The following is a 22,673-nucleotide window of genomic DNA, read 5'->3' on the forward strand; positions in this document are numbered from 1 at the left end:
ACCTCAGTTGTTGGCCGTTTACTATTCCACGAAATCGCTCTGTTCATCAGCATAAATACATATCCCGTAACTGATCGCCTATCGTTTTCGTTATATCCCCAATCGGCATCAGTAAATCCACAAATGTCCTCACTGCCTTCAGTTGAAAATCCTTCGTACCTTGTAAATATCGGAATACTCTTTTCATTGCTGACCAATGGGCGTTCGAAGGATTGTTATTAAATTTACTCAAATGACTAGCAGCATGACAGATATCAGGACGAGATGTCTGAGCTAAATACATCAAACTTCCTACTGCTTCCTGATACGGTACATTTTGCATTCCTTGTTTTTCAGCTTCGGATGTTAATTTCTTTAGTTTTGTATTCGAATCTAGGGGTGTTCGAATAGGCTTACAATCTGACATACCAAATCTTTTTAATATTTTTTCTATATTGATGTTTTGATTAAGCCTAATTTGATTTTTTCCTCTTTCTACATGTATTCCCAAGCAACATTTAATCATGCCCAAATCTTTCATTTTAAATTTGTTCATTAAATAATATTTGAGCCGGTTCTTCATTTCTGTATCGTTGGTAAAAATTAGCAAGTCACCAACATAAATGGTAACGTAAATCCTCAAATGATTATGGATTTTATGGATCAGTTTTTGAGCGAATGAAGCCTTTGTCTAACTTTAAATTATAATATAAACTTGCCTGTTTCAAACCGTATAATGCCTTTTGCAATCTGCAAACCTTTGTCGGCTGTTTTTTGTTCAGAAAATTCGGTTGCTCCATATAAACTTCTTCGCGTAAATCACTTTGCAAAAATGCAGTGATTGCGTCCATCTGTTCGATTTCCATATTGTATTTTACAGCAAGCGCTAGTAAAAGTCTAATTGAAGTATATCGAACTACCGGGGAATATGTTTCCGTATACTCTACGCCACTGCGTTGACTACAACCCTTTCCACCAATCTAGCCTAATAGCGAACTCCGTCGGTTTCATTCTGCTTGGTCTTGAAAACCCATTTACATTTAATTGTCTTTTTACCCGCAGGAAGTTCAACGAGAACCCATGTATGCGGATGATGTAAAACTCTGCCATACATACTTGCCCTCGGACTTGTTAAATCGGAACCTCCTTCAAGTTGATTTGTATTCACTTCAGAGCTGGTGCACAGCGAACCTACTCGTTTGAAACTGCTCAAAATGTAAGATTATGACTTTTCACCGAGTAAAGCCATTTTTGACACTATATACTCTAAATTATCTGCCGTTAATGATTTAGGTGTATTTTTCGACCCACAACTATATCTTAATACGCATAATTCATCCATTGTAAATAAAGCACCGGGTATACTTGGCTTTGTTAAACGTTGGGCCAAAGAGTTGAACGATCTTTATCTCACGAAGATCCTATAAACTTCCTTGGTCCGCCCAGTACTTGAGACTGTGCAGAAACAATTTTTAATATTGACAATTCGCGGTCTTAATTGGGATTCTTGCATTAATTTTCCACCTTACAGAAGTGGACTTCGTCTCATCAATCTGCCTACTCTTAAAAACCGTAGAATTCTACTTGGGGTGTTGGTCATCCATAAGTTGGTCATCGGTGAGATTGACTCTTCTGAATTGCTATCTCGGCTTAATTTCGCTGTTTCCGCGAGGACGTCGAGACACTACGTACCTCTATTTTACCGCTATGTCGCCTAAACTTCGCAAAAAGTGAACCTCTGCTAATTTGGTGTGCGTACTACAATGACCTGTATAAATGTATAAGTATCGAATGTTCGCTTCCTACATTAAATAGCCTGATACTTTCTAATTTGGCCTGATATTTTATGGTTTGATATTCTCTCTGATTCAATTTGAATTGTTAAATGCATAAGTTTACTTTTATTTAATGTTAATCTTATAATTTATAAGTTATAATACTTTTTGTACAAATTTTATACTTTACCAGTATAAAATATAAAGTATAAAATATAAATATATACAAAGTTTTATACTTTACCAGTCGACCGTTTTCGTCGCTTCCCAAGGCAGTCGGTTCTATGTACCGGAGCGACTCGGGATTTTTCCCAACCAAGGACTGTCATTTCAGTCTAACCCCATTTAATTTGTTGCGTCCCTCCCATAAATTGTCATCCTCCCAGCAGCTCCTTGCTGCGGGACTGGTCCATATTCTCTTGCTCCGGGAAGGTGTCGAACCCAATCCGGGTCCGTCTCCTGACCCCGGTCTTGAGAAATCTGCCGGAAAAGAATCCTTTTAGGACGGTCATACTCTCTTCAGTGTGTCTAGTTTAAGGGATGGTTGCATCGGAGAGGTTGTTCTGGGCTTGATCCCAAAACCCGACGGCCACGAAACTTTTATAAATCTGTTGTGGCTCCTTGCCGTTCACGCCGAAGGGCGTCCCGTAGTCTACGCCTTAGCGCCCCCACTACCTTCCAGCAGTTCCGCTGCTCAGCAAGCCACAACAAGTACCCGCTGCTGCTCGCGCCCCACGGCGCCAACAACTCAAACGGCTGCTACCACTCATAACTACTATCTCCGTAGTAGAGTTGGTAGCAATTCCGAGAATCAGCCCCTGCCCCCGTCTTCTTCCCCCTCTTTTCCGGCAGCAATCGTGTAGGTCAGGGAAACATACTCTTAGTCCCTACCCCCGTTTGCACCGTTTGTCAGCACAGAATATATATGTTTGCGACATCCGCCCAATGCAGCTCCTGCCTTGGGCGGTGCCACTTTCCTAGATGTTCTGGTCTCCGCGACGGCAACCCCCCGACGGATTTCATTGCGCCATGTTGCCAGGTCGCTAACCCAATTACACCGGGTACCCCAAACTTACCCAAGGACGTCCAGTCCCAGGGCCACAACAGCAGTTGCGTCCTAGCCTTTCACAACCCAGGCGTAGTCACCCATCTCTTACTCCTAGAGTGACGACGTCTCCCCCGTTGCACTTCATAATTCTGCAGTTAAACTGTAATGGACTAACTGGGAAGATCACGGAGATAGTCGATTTCATGAAGCGGCACAACATGCATATCGCCGCGATTCAAGAGACTAAACTCACAGCAAGATCTGCTCTGCAGACCTGTTCTGGGTATAATCTCCACAGAAAAGATCGTGAGAGCGGAAATGGAGGCAGCCTCGCGTTTATCTTACACCACAGGGTGCAATATCATTTATATGATCCCGACATCGGCGGCAGGGACAGTGTCTTAGAACGTAAAGGCTTATCTGTCCGGTCAGGCGATGCAAACCTAGAAATCATCAGCATCTACATCCCTCCTGCCACCTGTTGCCCCAGTGGGTACCGGCCTAACATCAGCGCCATCACGATCTATGGCATTCAAACTTGCGGTCAGACAGTAGGGGTGAGATGTTGGCGGATCAAATAGAAAATAGAAATAGAAACGACGTTCTGCACAATAAACGGAGATGCCCCCACACGTATGGTAGGAAGCTGTCACAGTTCTCCGGATATATCTATCGTGAGCGCAGGACTCGTAAACTGCGTCAACTGGCAGCCGATGGTAATATTGGCATCCGACCACCTGCCTATACTTATTTCGCTCGAGCGTACCGCGGACTTCATTGTCACAGAAAAACACATTTTCATAAACTTTAAAAAAGGAAAGGGGGACGAATACAAATCCTTTACAGACAACCGCTTTGCTGCCCTCCCAATCCCGACTGATGCTCGCCAAGGGGAGCGTGCTTTCCGCAAGGTCATTGAATCCGCCTCGGCTCGCTTCGTTCCCGCCGGTAGAATTCCCGAAATTCGACCTCACTTTCCGGCGGAGGCCGCAAATTTAGCGAGAGAACGTGACCTTATAAGACAGCTCGATCCCAGCGACCCCCAAATAAGGGATATAAACCAACGCATCAGATTGCTTGTGGATGAACACAAGCGGGCGAAATGGGAGGAGTACCTAAGCGGTTTTAACCTCTCTGCCGGTGAAGGTATACTTTGCTGCACTGTGAAGTCCCTATCGAATCCGTCTCAGCACAATGACAAAATGTCCATCGCCTTTGGCGATAAAGTGCTTTCGGATGCGAAAAAATGTGCGAGCGCTTTTTGCCGACAATATTTAATGCATTCTACGGTCGACAAAGATAGACGGAGGGCCAACAGACACGCACATAAGCATAAATTCAGCGCGTCTCCAATTACCATCACCGCCAAAGAGGTTGAGGATGCCATCGGTCATGCTAAACCATCCAAAGCAGCGGGCCCAGACGACAGAGCCATGACGATGCTTAAAAGTCTAGTGAAAGAGGGTTTCAAATATTTAGCGCATGTCTTCAATTGTCTCTTTCCACCTTTGTCATTCCCGAAAAATGGAAAATGGCCAAGGTGGTCCCGCTACTAAAGCCTGGGAAACCAGCTAACATAGGAGAGTCATATCGCCCGATATCTGTCCTATCGCCAGTAGCCAACTCGCTTGAAGCCATTTTGCTCCCCTACTTCAAAGCAAATTTGCAGCTAGCCTGTCATCAGCATGGCTTTAGAAAACTCCATAGCACCACCACCGCGCTAAATGCCATTAGCACCCAGATAAATTGTGGATTAAATCAGAAGCCCCACCATAGAACAGTACTCGTAGCGCTAGACCTATCAAAAGCTTTTGATATGGTCAACCATGGCACGTTACTGCAAGACTTGGAAGGGTCTACCCTTCCCCCATGTCTTAAAAGGTGGACCGCAAATTATCTGTGGTCGGCAAGCATCGGTGCAATTCAGAAACGAAACATCAAAGCCAAGAAGAATTAAACAAGGGGTGCCACAGGGTGGTGTCCTATCCCCACTTTTGTTTAAGTTTTACATATCAAAACTACCTTCGCTACCGGAAGGAGTTACTATCGTTTCTTATGCCGATGACTGCAGAATAATGGCCACAGGCCCGGGTCCACAGATTGATGAGCTTTGCAACAGAATAAACGGCTACCTCCCTGATCTCTCCAGTTTTTTCGCCTCGCGAAACCTGGCATTATCACCGACTAAATCATCCGCGACCTTATTTACAACTTGGACGTCCCAAATGTCGACTTCCACGTCGATGGCACTACGCTACCGACTGTCCCACACCCCAAAATCTTGGGTGTGACGTTTGATCAGGATCTACATTTTGGTGAGCATGCGCAGCCGCAATTGTACCGAAAATCCAGAGCCGAAATAAAATCCTCAAATCTCTTGCTGGCAGTACTTGGGGAAAAGAGAAAGAAACGCTCATTACTACTTACAAAGCAATTGGCTGGCCGATTGCATGCTACGCGTCCCCTATATGGTCGCCAAGCCTTAAAACTACTCACTGGAAGAAACTACAGGCCTGCCAAAATACTGCTCTCAGAATCGCAACGGCCTGTCTTCTTATGTCCCCAGAGCACCACCTACATAATGAGGCGCGAATACTCTCCATCAGGGAGAGAAATGAGATGCTAACCAAACAGTTCCTGTTGAATACCCGGAAACCTGGGCATCCCCACAGGTATCTGATTGATGAGCCAACACTGCCTAGGGGCTTAAGGAGTCATCTCCGTAAGCATTATAAGGAAATACGGCATCTGAGAACTCAGCCGTATGAAGCCAAAAAACACAAGCAGGTCCTCAGCGAACTCCACAAATAGGCGTCGGACCTTTATGCCGGGAATTGCCCGGTGAATCCAGTACTTAACGATAATTATCCAAAACTCGCGGAAGAGGAACGCATACTCCCCAGGGAAACGCGTGTCACTCTTGCTCAACTTCTATCTGGATACTGTAACAGGTTAAACTCTTACCTATCCAGAATCAACCCCGACATACAAAATATATGCCCGCTTGCAATGTGTTCCCACATGACACCAACCATCTCCTTAATTGTAATGTGGAACCAACGCCTCTAACACCCCTCTCATTATGGTCCACCCCTGTTGAAACAGCAAATTTCCTTGGACTCCCGTTAGAGGATATTGATGACAATTTGCAAATTTGCTTGGAAATAAGGGAGCAAAATGGCTTCAAGCGTCTTTGCCACTGGCGATAGGAGAGATATCGGACGATACGACTCACCTTTGTTAGCTGGTTTCCCAGGCTTTAGTAGCGGGACCACCTTGGCCATTTTCCATTTCTCAGGTATGACAAAGGTGGAAGGAGACAGGTTGAAGACATGCGCTAAATATTTGAAACCCTCTTTCCCTAGGCTTTTAAGCATCGGCATAGCTATGCCGTCTGGGCCCACTGCTTTGGATGGTTTAGCACGACCGATGGCGTCCTCAACCTCTTTAGCGGTGATGGTGATTGGTGACGCGCTGAATTTGTGTTTATGTGCGTGTCTATTGGCTCTCCGTCTACCTTTGTCGACCGTAGGATGCATTGTATATTGTCGGCAGAAAGCGCTCGTGCATTTTTTCTCGTCCGACAGCACTTTGTCGCCAAAGGCGATGGAAACTTTGTCTTTGTGCTTAGTCTGATTCGATAGGGACTTTACGGTGGACCAAAGTTTACCCACACCGGTAGAAAGGTTACAACCTCTTAGGTGCTCCTCCCATTTCGCCCGCTTGTGTTCATCCAAAAGCAATCTGATGCGTTGGTTTATATCCCTTATTTGGGGGTCGCCTGGATCAAGCTATCTTATAAGGTCACGTTCTCTCGCTAAGTTTGCGGCCTCCGCCGGGAAGTGGGGCCGGATTTCGGGAATTCTCCCGTTGGGAATGAAATGTGCCGAAGCGGATTTAATGACCTTACGGAAGGCACGCTCCCCTTGGCGGGCATCAGTCAGGATAGGGAGGGCAGCAAAGCGGCTGTCTGTAAAGGATTTATATTCTCCCCACTTTCCTTTTTTGAAGTTTATGAAAGTGCGTTTTTCAGTGACGATGAAGTCGGCGGTACGCTCAAGCGAAATAAGTATGGGCAGGTGGTCGGATACCAATGTTACCATCGGCTGCCAGTTGACGCAGTTTACGAGTTCTGCGCTCACGATTGAGATATCTGGGGAGCTGTGACAGCTTCCTACCATACGTGTGGGGGCGTCTCCGTTTATTGTGCAGAACGTCGTTTCTTCTATTTGATCCGCCAACATCTCACCCCTACTGTCCGCCCGCAAGTTTGAATGCCATAGATCATGATGGGCATTGAAATCGCCTAAGATAATGCGATTGTTGCCAGTGAGTAAGGCCCTGATATTAGGGCGGTATCCACTGGAGCAACAGGTGGCAGGAGGGATGTAGATGTTGATGATTTCTAGGTTTACATCGCCTGACCGGACAGATAGGCCGTGACGTTCTAAGACATTGTCCCTGCGGTCGATGCCAGGATCAAATATATAATATTGCACAGAGTGGTGTATGATAAACGCGAGACCGCCTCCATTTCCGCTCTCGCGGTCTTTCCTGTGGACATTATACCCAGAGCAGGTCTGCAATGCAGATCTTGCTGTGAGTTTAGTCTCTTGAATCGCAACAATGCGGATGTTGTGCCGCTTCATGAAATCGACTATCTCCGTAATCTTCCCAGTTAGTCCATTACAGTTTAACTGCAGAATTCTGAAGTGCATAAGGGGAGACGTCGCCACTCTGGGGGTAAGTGACGGGTGACTACGCCTGGGTTGTGGAAGGCCAGGACGCAATTGCTGTTGTGGCCCTGGGACTGGGCGTCCTTGGACAAGCATTGGGCTACCCGGGTGACTTGGGTTTGCGACCTGGCAACATGGCGCGATGAAACCCGTCGGGGGGTTGCCGTCGCGGAGACCAGAACATCTAGGAAAGTGGCACCACCCAAGGCAGGAGCTGCATTGGGCGGATGTCGCAAACCTACATATTCTGTGCTGGCAGACGGTGCAAACGGAGGTAGGGACTAAGAGTCTGTTTCCCTGACCTGCACGATTGCTGCCGGAAAAGAGTGGGGGAGAAGACGGGGGCAGGGGCTGATGCTCAGCATTGCTACCAACTCTACTACGAAGGTAGTAGTTATGAGTGGTATCAGCTGTTTGAGTTGTTGGCGCCGTGGGGCGCGAGCAGCAGCGGGTACTTGTTGTGGCTTGCCGCGCAGCGGGGCTGCTGGAAGGTAGTGGGGGGGGGGGGGGGGGGGGGGGGGGACGCTTAGGCGTAGACTACGGGACGACCTTGGGCGTGAACAGCAAGGAGCCACAAAAGATTTATAAAAGTTACGTGGACGTCGGGTTTTGGGATCAAGCCCAGAACAACCTGTCCCGATGACTGCACAATAATGGCCACAGGCCCAGGCCCAGAGATCGATGAGTTATGCAATAAAACAGCAGCTTTGCTGCCCTCCCTATCCCGACTGATGCCCGCCAAGGGGAGCGTGCCTTCCGTAAGGTCATTGAATCCGCCTCGGCACATTTCATTACCGCCGGGAGAATTCCCGAAGTCCGGTCCCACTTCCCGGCGGAGGCCGCGAGTTTAGCGAGGGAACGCGACCTTATAAGACAGCTTGATCCAGGCGACCCCCAAATAAGGGATATAAACCAATGCATCAGATTGCTTGTGGACGAACGCAAGCGGGCGAAATGGGAAGAGCACCTAAGAGGTTGTAACCTCTCTACCGGTGTAGGTAAACTTTGGTCCACCGTAAAGTCCCTATCGAATCCGACTAAGCACAAAGACAAAGTTTCCATCGCCTTTGGCGATAAGGTGCTGTCGGATGCGAAAAAATGCGCGAGCGCTTTCTGCCGACAATATATAATGCATCCTACGGTTGACAAAGATAGACGGAGAGCCAATAGACACGCACATAAACACAAATTCAGCGCGTCACCAGTCACCATCACCGCTAGAGAGGTTGAGGATGCCATTGGTCGCGCTAAACCATCCAAAGCAGTGGGTCCAGACGGCATAGCCATGCCGATGCTTAAAAACCTAGGGAAAGAGGGTTTCAAATATTTAGCGCATGTCTTCAACCTGTCTCTTTCCACCTTTGTCATACCCGAGAAATGGAAAATGGCCAAGGTGGTCCCGCTACTAAAGCCTGGGAAACCAGCTAACATAGGTGACATATCGTCCGATATCTCTCCTATCGCCAGTGGCAAAGACGCTTGAAGCCATTTTGCTCCCTTATTTCCAAGCACATTTGCAGCTAGCCCCTCATCAGCATGGCTTCAGAAAACTCCATAGCACTACCTCCGCACTAAATGTTATTAGCACCCAGATAAATTGCGGTTTGAATCAATACCCCCACCATAGAACAGTACTCGTAGCTCTAGACCTATCAAAAGCCTTTGATACGGTCAACCATGGCTCGTTACTGCAAGACCTGGAAGGGTCTACCCTTCCCCCATGTCTTAAAAGGTGGACCGCAAATTATCTGGGTGGTCGGCAGGCATCGGTGCAATTCAGAAACGAAACATCAAAACCAAGGAGAATTAAACAGGGGGTGCCACAGGGTGGTGTCCTATCCCCACTTTTTTTTAATTTCTACATATCTAAGCTACCTTCACCACCGGAAGGAGTCACAATCGTTTCCTACGCCGATGACTGCACAATAATGGCCACAGGCTCAGGCCCAGAGATCGATGAGTTATGCAATAAAATAAACGGCTATCTCCCTGATCTCTCCAGTTTTTTCGCCTCGCGAAACCTGGCATTGTCACCGACTAAATCTTCCGCGACCTTATTTACAACATGGACGCCCCAAATGTCGACCATATTGAACATCCCGTCGATGGCACTACGCTACCGACTGTCCTACACCCCAAAATCTTGGGTGTGACGTTTGATCAGGATCTACATTTTGGTGCGCACGCAACCGCAATTGTTCCGAGAATTCAGAGCCGTAATAAAATCCTCAAATCCCTTGCTGGCAGTACCTGGGGAAAAGATAAAGAAACGCTCATGACAACATACAAAGCAATTAGCCAGCCGATTACGTGCTACGCGTCACCCATATGGTCGCCAAGCCTAAAAACTACCCACTGGAAGAAACTACAGGCCTGCCAAAATACTGCTCTCAGAATCGCCACGGGCTGTCTTCTTATGTCCCCAGAACACCATCTGCATAATGAGGCAAGAATACTCCCTATCAGGGAGAGAAATGAGATGCTGACCAAACAGTTTCTGTTGAATACCCAGAAACCTGGGCATCCCAACAGACATCTGATTGACGAACCAGCACCGCCTAGGGGCCTAAGGAGTCATCTCCGTAAGCATTTTGAGGAAATACGGCACCTGAGAACCCAGCCGTATGAAGCGAAAAAACACAAGCAGGTCCTTGGTGAACTCCATAGACAGGCGTCGGACCTTTATGTCGGGAATTGCCCGGTGAATCCAGTACTTGAAGAAAAATATCCAGAACTCGCGGAAGAGGAACGCATACTCCCCAGGGAAACGCGTGTCACTCTTGCTCAACTTCGTTCTGGATACTGTAACAGGTTAAACTCTTACCTATCCAGAATCAACCCCGACATACAAAATGTATGCCCCGCTTGCAATGTGTCCCCACATGACACCAACCATCTCTTTAATTGTAATGTGGAACCAACGCCTCTAACACCCCTTTCCCTATGGTCCACCCCTGTTGAAACGGCAAGTTTCCTTGGACTCCCGTTAGAGGATACTGATGACAATTTGTGATCGGTCGCGGCTATTAGGTGGGGCGAGCATTGCTACAACAACAACAACAACATCGGCCGCACCTATTGGATGGGGCGAAGCACTGCTACAACAACAACTGTTTTCGTTTTGTGTCGACTTTAAATAAAAAATAAATAAAAAAAAAAAATAGATATTGGATGGACATTGATGACAATTTGTGATCGGTCGGACCTACTGGATGGGTCGAAGGATTGCTACAACAACAGCAACAAGTCCTTTTATTGTATTTTGATATGGAACTGCTAATATTTTAGTCCCGCTACTTTGAAGCGAACATTTTTACAAAAGGAGCACGTAAAAAATGGGCAGAGGGTTGGCCTAAACCTTCTCGGAAGTATATCGCCCCCAATCACTACATGTAATAAGTACCATACTCAATACTAATAATTAAATGGAATATACTTTCTTACCCTAACTTCGTCTTTTCGTATAAATTTAAGTAGCGCAATTATAGGAATTGGTTTCGTAATTGGTGTGCACGTAACACCTATAGCCAATAATAGCATTAATATATAAAAGTAGATTTTCATACGAAATACATTGGCAACAGCTAGCAGCCAACAAACAGCAAACAAATAAGATAGCGCACACTGCAAATAATAAGATCATTATTAAAATCCAGTAAAATTACTATAAGTAATATTTTTGTATACAAACCATCATGATCACATTAAGTTGCTCAAAATCACTCCTTACTTTCGTAGCATTGACAATATTAGGAACTTTCAACATTGTATTAAATAGAAATAGCATCAATCCCTGTACCAGTACCGCCGCTTCACCTAAGCTAAAGCTACCAGGAAATCCACGCATCACGCGTATATAAGTATTCTGGTAACAGAAGGTAGTAACGAATCCCAAGAATAGTCCATAACTCCAGGACAGTTGCAATAGTACTTTGTACAATAACGTAGTAAAAAGACCAGGTACAAAAGCAACAACCAACTTCAGCAGCAAACTAGTCTTGTAAAACATATAAAGAAAGAAGCATAAGCTTTCGACACACATACCGATGGCGGCAATAGTGAGTGTGAATTGTGTCGTAATTTCTTCATTACATCTGTTGTTTTGTAAAAGATTCGATGCGAAGGCTAACGGAAGCAGCATGCATAGCCAATGGCCAGGCGAGGCGATAGGTCTAATAACGTTTCATGAACATACACACGCATAGGGACATTTAAAGACGAGATTAAAATTAAAATTAGAATACTGCCGATATATGTATGTAGAATTGCGTTATCGCAGCTTATCAGTTATGGCTTGAGTTAATGCATGGAAAGAATTTTTCTTGGTAACGTTTTACAAGAACTAATTTTTATCAAAGGTGGTATCAAAAGACGTGTTTCCACATCCGTTTTTAGAATCCGATAGCGAAAATTATAATTTTTATTTGTCAAGAGATATAGGCAAAAATCGGTTCAAATTTTCATGTGATATTTTGCCAGCTGGCAAATTTGATTGGGCAAATATATTTCTTGCACACACACACACACTAATGCAGAAAGGTGTTCTGGGCGCATTAATTTTTGATACCCAAACCGAAGGCCGCCAACGCAGAAAGGTGTTCTGTGCAAAAAAATTGTGGGTAATAGTCTAGTTGAGGGGTCGACTGCTAATACGCGTCAAAAAATATAGAGGTGTCAAAAGACGCGTATTAATCTCGAGAACAATAATCCGAAGGCGGAAAAGAAAAATTGTATCTCTGTCCGGAGATATTTGCAGTTGAAGTTGGCGATTTTCATGTGGTTGTTGTTGTGTTTGTACCCACAAAAAAAATTGTACATCACCGTGGCTGTAGTCACGGTTATACCACACACCCGGACTTAGCATGGCGTATCCCAGGGTTATTTTTTATAATCGCGGCCGAAGGCCGCCTACGCAGAAAGGTGTTCTGCGCAAAAATACTATGGATCCGACCCCCGGTTTCGGAGGTACCCGCGGGTCTTTTTTCGGTTTTTCGTTAATATCTTTTGAACGCGTTAAAATTTTTATTTTCCGCCGGATTATTAATACTGATGTCAAGACGCGTCGTTTGACACCTCTCTCGATATTTTTGGTAGCGTATGAGCAGTCGACCCCTCAACTAGACTATTACCCGGATTCTTGATCTAGACGTGAATACGCGTCTTTTGATACCTCACTCGAAAATTTTGGCCCAAGTTTCGGTTGGTAACGTAAACTGCACTATTACCCTATTGTTATATAAATATGTAATACCTCGAAACTATATCGCGTGAAGGCGGTCCATTTCCGACATCGGAAATTCCTTTGGTGTTCGTCCTCTTCACTGGATTCTGCTGGGGTATCACTGTTTTCATTTTCCATTAATGTTGAAGAGAATATCACAAACTTTACCACTATCTCCTTAAATATCTTCAACTTATTTAGACAAAGATTCGTTTTGAGCTCTTAACGGTTTAAATCAAGTGCAAAATTTCTACATAAATATTGTAAACACGGCTCAATTTTTTCTTGGTTTAAGTTACTCCCGCACCGTGGCCTTAGTACAGGTCTACCTGTACTATGACCGTGGCTAGGGAGGTCGATTATAAATCAAATTATTTGGGCCATTCAATGCATTAAAGCGCCATCACCAATTATGCGGCAGTTACTCACGAACGTACGTATCGAAAACGGGTCAGCTGACACGACCTATCTTATGAGTGTGCAATGTAAACGAAAACTCACCGACGTGCAACGCCCGTACGTACGTAGCCCGGAACGTAGAAATCAAAACAATTTTGATTTTTTCCGTAAGAACGTGTCAGCTGATCGCTCTCTCACTAGACAGAGTTGCCTAGTAAACTTTTGTGCGCTAATTTTTGACCGTTTGCAATTTTATGCAAAAACACCTAATTAAAGTTTGAAAAATTTTTAGAATAATTCGAAATAATTATGTAAAACTGCTGATTATAAATATGTAATCTATTTATACTTATTTAATATGTATTCCGGCCTTTTAAAATATCAAAAATTAAATTGGAAAAAGTTGATGTTTCCATAAGCATACATGCAAAATGGTCAATGGCAACAGTGCTTATCTGTAAACAATACACACACAAATATGTTATGTACATGTACACAGACGCACACATTGATTCCTACGGGCTTGAGAGTTCGGTCAAACGTGCTTCGTATGACAAACGTCCTTAGGTACGGCACACGTCGGTGGGTAAAGCTGGAGACATTGGTGCTTTATCGGTAACCGTATCGGTAACCTTATAACAGCTGATTAGACCAATCTTATGAGAATCAAGCAATCGATTATTGGTGCCGCTAAGGTCGTAACCGTATCGTAGCCAACCAATTGGGTTTTGGTTTACCGTCGTAACGATAAACAGCTGATTACGTTAGGGATACGGATACAGCGATACGACATACGGCACCAATGACTCCGGCTTAATTGCCGCAGTAGATTTTTCTCTATTTTATAAGGCTGAGTAACACAGCACTGTGCTGTGTTTTTGTGTTAACACTCAGTAATGTGCGGCACGCACACGCACACTTATCGATTAATTTATAACACAGTGACACACTCGATGGCACAAAGCTGACTGTTTCTATAGCACAGAGAATGACACTCAGATCGTAAGTGCACATTCATACATACATAGTCCATTGTGCTTGTGTTTTGCTTGTGTGTTGATTGTACTCATAACCTTGCCTGTGCATTAGGTTTAAAAGATGTGGCCACAAAATGTATACTCTAAGTTGAAAATGTTCTATTTAAACCAAAGTTGTGGTTATATAACGTAGATTCCCTAAACATGGGAGTATGAAAGAAGATAAATGTTGCCATGATTTACTTTTCTAAATGGCGTCAAACGTGGCGTTAGAGGTAAGTAACACAGTACTGTGCTCTGATATTGTGCCAACACTCGTATCGGCTTTCGATAATCAGTTATAACACAACTGTGTCAACACAATGTGTTAACACTGCAAAGCGTGCCTGTGCTACTGTGTTAACACTCAAAAAATAGTGTCATTACACACCACTACTATTTTATTTCCATATGTTGCGTGTTGCCATCATTGTAAACCTTACCAAGTAGCGCAACTAACAGCTGATCTCTCAAAATTAGCACACACACACAAACATCACTAATGGCCATATTACGGAAATCTTTAGGGAAATTCATGTTCAATTTTTAAACAGACATAAAATGTTATAATTTTGGAATATATAGCATCTAGGACGCCTTAATTGCAGTGCAATGTTAGGGTGCCTTTCATGCGGGTGTTGCGCCTTGCACTCACGGGCGTCACCCCAAACCGTCGACTCGTAGGCGTTTTTTACACCCTCCCTCCCTCATGTAGGGGCGGCACCTGGTAACGCTTCGGCAGCCAATTCGAGCGGCGACTTTTCTTCCCACCCCCTCAACCCTATCTTCCTTTCTTCTTTCTCTTCCTTTTTCTCTCCCCATCTCCTTAATGGGCTGGATCAAGGTGTTATACGACCCGTGCCGAGGATCAGCCTGACTGGAGCCCATAAATAGCCCAGTTGCTAACGGAGTGCATCGAATACCGGGCGACCTTCGATGATATTAAGCCTTACCCGGATATCCCGGATCTCTGTCCGGGTGGACCTTTCCCCTTCTCCGCTACTCGTGGGATGTTTAGAATGGAGGAAAAATTTTCAAAAAATAGTAAGAGGCTCTCTAAATAAGAAGCCGATAAGAGCTTGCTCCGCAAAGGCTACGGCTCAGACGGGCCTCAAACTCATAACTACAATCTTCGTAGTAGAGTCGGTGGCAATGCTGAGCAACAGCCCCTGCCCCCGTCTTCTCCCCCCTCTTTTCCGGCATCAATAGTGTAGGTCAGGGAAACAGAATCTTAGTCCCTACCTCCGTTTGCCAGCACAGAATATATATGTTTGCGACATCCGCCCAATGCAGCTCTTGCCTTGGGTGGTGCCACTTTCCTAGATGTTCTGGTCTCCACGACGGCAACCCCCCGACGGGTTTCATCGCGCCATGTTGCCAGGTCGCAAACCCAAATCATTCGGGTACCCCAATGCTTGCCCAAGGACGCCCAGTCCCAGGGCCACAACAGCAATTGCGTCCTGGCCTTCCTCAACCCAGGCGTAGTCACCCGTCACTTACCCCCAGAGTGGCGACGTCTCCCCCATGCACTTCAGAATTCTGCAGTTAAACTGTAATGGACTAACTGGGAAGATTACGGAGATAGTCAATTTCATGAAGCGGCACAACATCCGCATTGCTGCGATTCAAGAGACTAAACTCACAGCACGATCTGCATTGCAGACCTGCTATGGGTATAATGTCCACAGAAAAGATCGCGAGAGCGGAAATGGAGGCGGCCTCGCGTTTATAATACACCACTCTGTGAAATATCACATATTTGATCCTGGCATCGACCGCAGGGACAATGTCTTAGAACGTCAAGGCCTATCTGTCCGTTCAGGCGATGCAAACCTAGAAATCATCAACATCTACATCCCCCCTGCCACCTGTTGCCCCAGTGGATACCGCCCTAATATCAGAGCCTTACTCACTGGCAACAATTGCATTATCTTAGGCGATTTCAATGCCCATCATGATCTATGGCATTCAAATTTGCGGGCGGACAGTAGGGGTGAGATGTTGGCGGATCAAATAGAAGAAACGACGTTCTGCACAATAAACGGAGACGCCCCCACACGTATGGTAGGAAGCTGTCACTGTTCGCCAGATATCTCAATCGTGAGCGCACAGCTCGTAAACTGCGTCAACTGGCAGCCGATGGTATCATTGGCATCCGACCACCTGCCTATACTTATTTCGCTCGAGCGTACCGCCGACTTCATCGTCACCGAAAAACGCACTTTCATAAACTTTAAAAAAGGAAAGTGGGAAGAATATAAATCTTTTACAGACAACCTCTTTGCTGCCCTCCCTATCCCGACTGATGCCCGCCAAGGGGAGCGTGCCTTCCGCAAGGTCAATGAATCCGCCTCGGCACGTTTCATCCCCGCCGGGAGAATTCCCGAAATCCGGGCCCACTTCCCGGCGGAGGCCGCAAACTTAGCGAGAGAACGTGACCTTATAAGGCAGCTTGATCCAGGCGACCCCCAAATAAGGGATATAAACCAACGCATCAGATTGCTTGTGGATGAACACAAGCGGGCGAAATGGAAGGAGCACCTAAGGGGTTGTAACCTCTCTACCGGTGTGGGTAAACTTTGGTCCACCGTAAAGTCCCTATCGAATCCGACTAAGCACAAAGACAAAGTTTCCATCGCCTTTGGCGACAAAGTGCTGTCGGATGCGAAAAAATGCGCGAGCGCTTTCTGCCGACAATATATAATGCATTCTACGGTCGACAAAGATAGACGGAGGACCAACAGACACGCACATAAACACAAATTCAGCGGGTCACCAATCACCATCACCGCTAAAGAGGTTGAGGACGCCATTTGTCGCGCTAAACCATCCAAAGCAGTGGGCCCAGACGGCATAGCCATGCCGATGCTTAAAAACCTAGGGAAAGAGGGTTTCAAATATTTAGCGCAGGTCTTCAACCTGTCTCTGTCCACCTTTGTCATACCCGAGAAATGGAAAATGGCCAAGGTGGTCCCGCTACTAAAGCCTGGTAAACCAGCTAACACAGGAGAGTCGTATAGTCCGATGTCTCTCCTATCGCCAGTAGCAAAGACGCTCGAAGCCATTTTTCTCCCTTATTTCCAAGCAAATTTGCAGCTAGCCTCCCATCAGCATGGCTTCAGAAAACTCCATAGCACTACCTCCGCGCTAAATGCCATTAGCACCCAGATAAATTGCGGTTTAAATCAAAACCCCCACCATAGAACAGTACTCGTAGCGCTAGACCTATCGAAAGCTTTTGATACGGTCAACCATGGCTCGTTACTGCAAGACCTGGAAGGGTCTACCCTTCCCCCATGTCTTAAAAGGTGGACCGCAAACTATCTGGGTGGTCGGTAGGCATCGGAGCAATTTAGAAGCGAAACATTAAAGCCCAGGAGAATTAAACAAGGGGTGCCACAGGGTGGTGTCCTATCCCCACTTTTGTTTAATTTCTACATAACTAAGCTACCTTCACCACCGGAAGGAGTCACAATCGTTTCCTACGCCGATGACTGCACAGTAATGGCCACAGGCCCAGGCCCACAGATCGATGAGCTATGCAATAAAATAAACGGCTACCTCCATGTTCTCTCCAGTTTTTTCGCCTCGCGAAATCTGGCATTATCACGGACTAAATCTTCCGCGACCTTATTTTCAACATGGACGTCCCAAATGTCGACCATTTTGAACATCCACGTCGATGGCTCTACGCTACCGACTGTCCTACACCCCAAAATCTTGGGTGTGACGTTTGATCAGGATCTACATTTTGGTGAGCACGCAGCCGCAATTGTTCCGAGAATTCAGAGCCGTAACAAAATCCTCAAATCCCTTGCTGGCAGTACCTGGGGAAAAGATAAAGAAACGCTCATGACTACATACAAAGCAATTAACCAGCCGATTACGTGCTACGCGTCACCCATATGGTCGCCAAGCCTAAAAATTACCCACTGGAAGAAGCTACAGGCCTGCCAAAATACTGCTCTCAGAATTGCCACGGGCTGTCTTCTTATGTCCCCAGAACACCATCTGCATAATGAGGCGAGAATACTCCCCATCACGGAAAGAAACGAGATGCTGAGCAAACAGTTCCTGTTGAATACCCAGAAACCTGGGCGTCCTAACAGACATCTGATTGACGAGCCAGCACCGCCTAGGGGCTTAAGGAGTCATCTCCGTAAGCATTTTGAGGAAATACGGCACCTGAGAACCCAGCCGTATGAAGCGAAAAAAGACAAGCAGGTCCTTGGTGAACTCCACAAACAGGCGTCGGACCTTTATGCCGGGAATTGCCCGGTGAATCCAGTACTCAAAGTAAAGTTTCCAAAACTTGCGGAAGAGGAACGCATACTCCCCAGGGAAACGCGTGTCACTCTGGCTCAACTTCGTTCTGGATACTGTAACAGGTTAAACTCTTACCTATCCAGAATCAACCCCGACATACAAAATGTTTGCCCCGCTTGCAATGTGTCCCCGCATGACACCAACCATCTCTTTGATTGTAATGTGGAACCAACGCCTCTAACACCCCTTTCCCTATGGTCCACCCCTGTTGAAACAGCAAGTTTCCTTGGACTCCCGTTAGAGGATACTGATGACAGTTTGTGATCGGTCGCGTCTGTTAGGTGGGGCGAAGCACTGCTACAACAACAACAACGGGCCTCAAATTAGCTGAGAGAACTCCTCAGAGGTTCGCTGCTGCAGCGGCAGATAGACAGAAAAGGGCCGAGAAACTATACGGTTCGAGTAGTCCGAGGGCCAGTACCTCTCATGGAGGGGTACTGACCGGGAGGCCATCAGTGCTACTACCGGCCCTCCCTTAGAACCCACCAGCAAGCCCTCCACCCAGCGACAAGCGTCTGATGGGTCGACTACTAGGGGCCTCAAGGAGATGGGAGGGGGGGGGGGGGGTCGGCTATAGGGCCATGGGCCAATCTAGGCAGGCAAGGACTGAGGGAAAATCTAGCCCGGGTATTCCAAAGGCCGGTACCCCTCGGGGACGGGACATCGCCCGGGAGGCCTTTGGGGCGGCTGCCGCCCATCTCGTATCCACCAGCACGGCTGCCACTCGACGTCAAGCGTCTGGCGGTTTGGCAGCTGGGGGCTCCAGGGGTGTGGGGGTGGCCGGCTCTAGGGTCAAGGGAGTCAAAAAGCCCAGTCATCATGACAAGCGCTGGGCTGCCCGGATCCTGCGTAGGAATGCCTCCTCGCCGATAAGGGAGTGGGAAGTTTCCGCGGAGGACTGGACGAAGGCTCAGCGTGACCTTGCTTGGGCGAAGCAGATGTTGCCGGAGTTCAGGCTGGACTGGGTTGAGAGCGATGAAGTCTCGAAGCGCCAGCGGTGTATGGATGAATCCAACCCTACGGCGCCGAAAAGGGCTAAGACGCAGGGAGGCTGGACTCGGTCTTTCGCCGAAATAGCCAAGGATCGGCAGATCATTGGTGTTATGGACGAGAGGAGCGAAGATGGCAGGATCTCGAAACAGCAGTGGAAGTGGATTGAGGCAGCGCTCGCTACTGTGGCCGTTAAGGACAAAAAAGATAACCCTGGTCCGCCGCCTTCTTATACCGATGCGGGGTGGTTCCAGGGCAATATCAAACTAATTGCGTGTGACGACGCCAGGTCGGCGAAGCTTTACAAAGCCGCCGTCTCGCTGATAGGGGAGGTGTATCCGGGCGCGCGCCTCAAGTTAGTGGAGGCGTGTGATATCCCTCACGACCAAGGGCGAGAGCCTGGGTTCCAGTGACGCCAACGGACCCCGCTGATATCCTGGAGCTGCTCCAGGAGTACAACCCGGGTCTACCAACCCAAAACTAGAAGGTGGTTAACGTGGAGAAGACTGAACGGGCCACGATGCAGATAGTCCTGCCGCTCGACAGCGCAAGCGTCGAAGCGTTAAAAAGCAGGATTTCAGGGTAAGCTACGGCTTCAAAAATATAAGCCCTAAGGTTTATAAGGCTGACGTTGAAACCTTGCGTCTCGTACGGAGGTGGCTGAACTCGAATCGCTGGCAATAAGATCTATGGCCTGCGGACACCAACGTTTAAGCTTTATAGCGCTCAGGAAAAGGGTAAGCCTCGCACATGTATATTGCCTAAGTCTACTCTTAATGTTTTTCTTCTACCCAATTATAGCGATGGGGATCTGACAGCGGTCAGCGTCGAGGTGCTAAGGAGGAGCTTTAAACTTGATACCCTCTACCTAGCGCACGATCACCAAGGCTCATTACCACCGGACAATTTCAGGGATTTCGTGAGAGCGGCAAATCCACGAAACGATTTCATCCTACTCGGAGGCGACGCCAATGCTCATCACGCCCAGTGGGGCAGCAGTGATACAAATGACCGAGGTGAGTCTTTATTTAACTATCTGTTAGGCACTAATCTAAGTATATGTAATAGGGTAAATGATCCCACTTTCATTACGAGGAACCGCGAAGAGGTCCTTGACATAACACTGGTCACAGACTCTTTCAGCGACCTGATCGTTTCATGGAGAGTTCTAAAGGAGCACCCCTTTTCTGACCATAGATATATAAGTTTTTCTATATCACAGGCGCACGCAAGTCCTAAGTACATACAAAATATTAGAAGAACGAACTGGGGCTACTATAAGAAGATAATAGGTAAAAAGCTATCTGAAGAGGTATGAGCGTCAGAAAGCGAGGTGGAGCTAGACGTGTTTGTAAATAATTTCAGTCAAAAATGTAGGAATGCTTTAGATAGGGCTTGTCCGACAAAAAAGGGTTTGGAAACTCACAAAACCACCATGGTGGTCGTCCGATCTTGATAAGCTTAGGAAGTCATGTAGGGCGGCCTTTAATAAAGAAAAGCATGATGGACATGAATCCTCATGGGCTGCTTATAAAGCAAAAATAAATATATATAAAAAAAGCAATCCGAAATGGAAAGCGATCCTCCTGGAGGGATTTCTGCGGCAGGATTGAATCCACTTCTGCGGCCTCCCGGTTAAGGAAGGTGCTATCGAAATCTCCAACTCAGCTAAGTTACGTCCAAAAGCCGGATGGGCACTGGACGGACTCCAGCGCTGAAACCATAAACTTGCTATTGGATACGCACTTCCCAGCAAGTACGGGCGTGTCTTCAAGTATTGTCAGTGGAGGGTCTCCTAATGATCAGCTGATAAGCGAAATCACAGATGATTAAAGGATAGATTGGGCTCTACAGACCTTTAAGCCCTATAAATCGCCGGGGCCAGATGGATTTTTTCCGGCTCAGCTCCAGTATACTGCCGAACTTATAATGCCCTGGATTAAAGGGACGTTTATAGGTTGGCTTAGGCTCAATTACGTACCAGTATCGTGGAGGGAAATCAACGTGGTCTTTATCCCCAAGGCAGGGAAATCCTCCCACTCTAAACCAAATGATTATAGGCCTATGAGCTTATCTTCTTTTCTGCTTAAAGCGCTCGAAAGACTCCTAGAGGACTAAATCAGGAGGAGGATTGAGCCGTCGCTTCTTTCGCAAGCTCAGCATGCCTATACTAAGGCCAGGTCAACTGACACGGCCTTGCACTCACTGGTATCCGTTATCGAAAGGTCAATAGACCTCAAGGAATACACATTGGTGGCATTTGTAGATATAGCGGGTGCCTTCAACAACGTTCTCCCGGAGGCCATCACCTCGGCGCTGACAGATCTGGGGGTGGACGCGTGCCTGGTGGAGTTTATATACAATCTGCTTACGTGTAGGCAGATTAAAACTGAGCTAGGTGGATGCGTGATCCGCAGACCGGTCGGCAGAGGCACTCCGCCGGGAGGTGTTCTCTCTCCGCTACTTTGGGTGGTTACCGTCAACCAACTACTACGCCTCATGGAATCAGAAGGTCACCAAGTGATCGCGTATGCAGATGACATCTGCGTCACCATGCGGGGGAAATTTCCGCAAACTCTTTGCAACCTAATGGAAGGCGCACTATCCAAAATTTCGCACTGGGCCACAGCCACAGGTTTCGAAGTCAACCCGGATAAAACCGAGCTTGTCCTCTTCACGAGGAGGTACACAAGAATTGGGGGTACGTTTTTAGCGTTTAGCGATCAAGTCAAGTATTTGGGAGTAATTCTGGATAGGAAGCTATAATGGAGTGACCATATAGTGGAGCGATGCAAGAAGGCAGCAGTAGCGCTCTTCACCTGCAAGAGGGCAATTGGCACCTCCTGGGGATTCTCCCCCGAGGTGACATACTGGATTTATACAGCCATTGTGCGCCCGATTCTTCTTTATGGTGCCTTGGTCTGGTCAGTGGCGGATCTAGGATTTGGTACTGGGGGCTTGAAATTTTTTCACTTTCAAATTTAGCTCCTAGCCCTTTTTTGGCCCTCTTTAAAATGTTTGCCCTTTTTTGGCCCCAAATCTATTTGGGCAACTCGGATTGTGAAATTTGTAATGTATGTATCAAATGACAGCGAACATTTTTATTTCAGCTGATAATAAAACATTAATCGATTATCAAGTATCATCACTTACACAATGTAGAAATGAAAAGGTAAGGAAATA

The 22,673-nt window shown here is 46.7% G+C and overlaps 1 protein-coding gene across 4 annotated transcripts in view; it reads right to left on the reverse strand.

Moving 5' to 3' along the window:
• LOC137244460 (dolichol kinase-like) overlaps positions 1 to 13,193 on the reverse strand; it is a 31,969-nt gene extending 18,776 nt beyond the window's left edge. The window contains exons 1-3 of one of the 4 annotated variants that reach the window (XM_067773463.1): positions 12,790 to 13,193; positions 11,230 to 11,530; positions 10,983 to 11,162 (exon numbers count right to left, since the gene is read on the reverse strand). In XM_067773463.1, the coding sequence (XP_067629564.1) occupies positions 10,983 to 11,162; positions 11,230 to 11,530; positions 12,790 to 12,890 (582 nt within the window). In that variant the 5' untranslated portion in view covers positions 12,891 to 13,193. Of the gene's footprint in view, positions 1 to 10,982; positions 11,163 to 11,229; positions 11,711 to 12,789 lie in introns of all 4 variants that reach the window. The other 3 variants (XM_067773460.1, XM_067773462.1, XM_067773461.1) reach the window with 3 other exon arrangements.
• Between the last annotated feature and the right edge of the window lie 9,480 nt (positions 13,194 to 22,673).

Source organism: Eurosta solidaginis, chromosome 3 (assembly GCF_040869045.1).
Source record: "Eurosta solidaginis isolate ZX-2024a chromosome 3, ASM4086904v1, whole genome shotgun sequence".
Taxonomy (NCBI): Eukaryota; Metazoa; Arthropoda; class Insecta; order Diptera; family Tephritidae; genus Eurosta; species Eurosta solidaginis.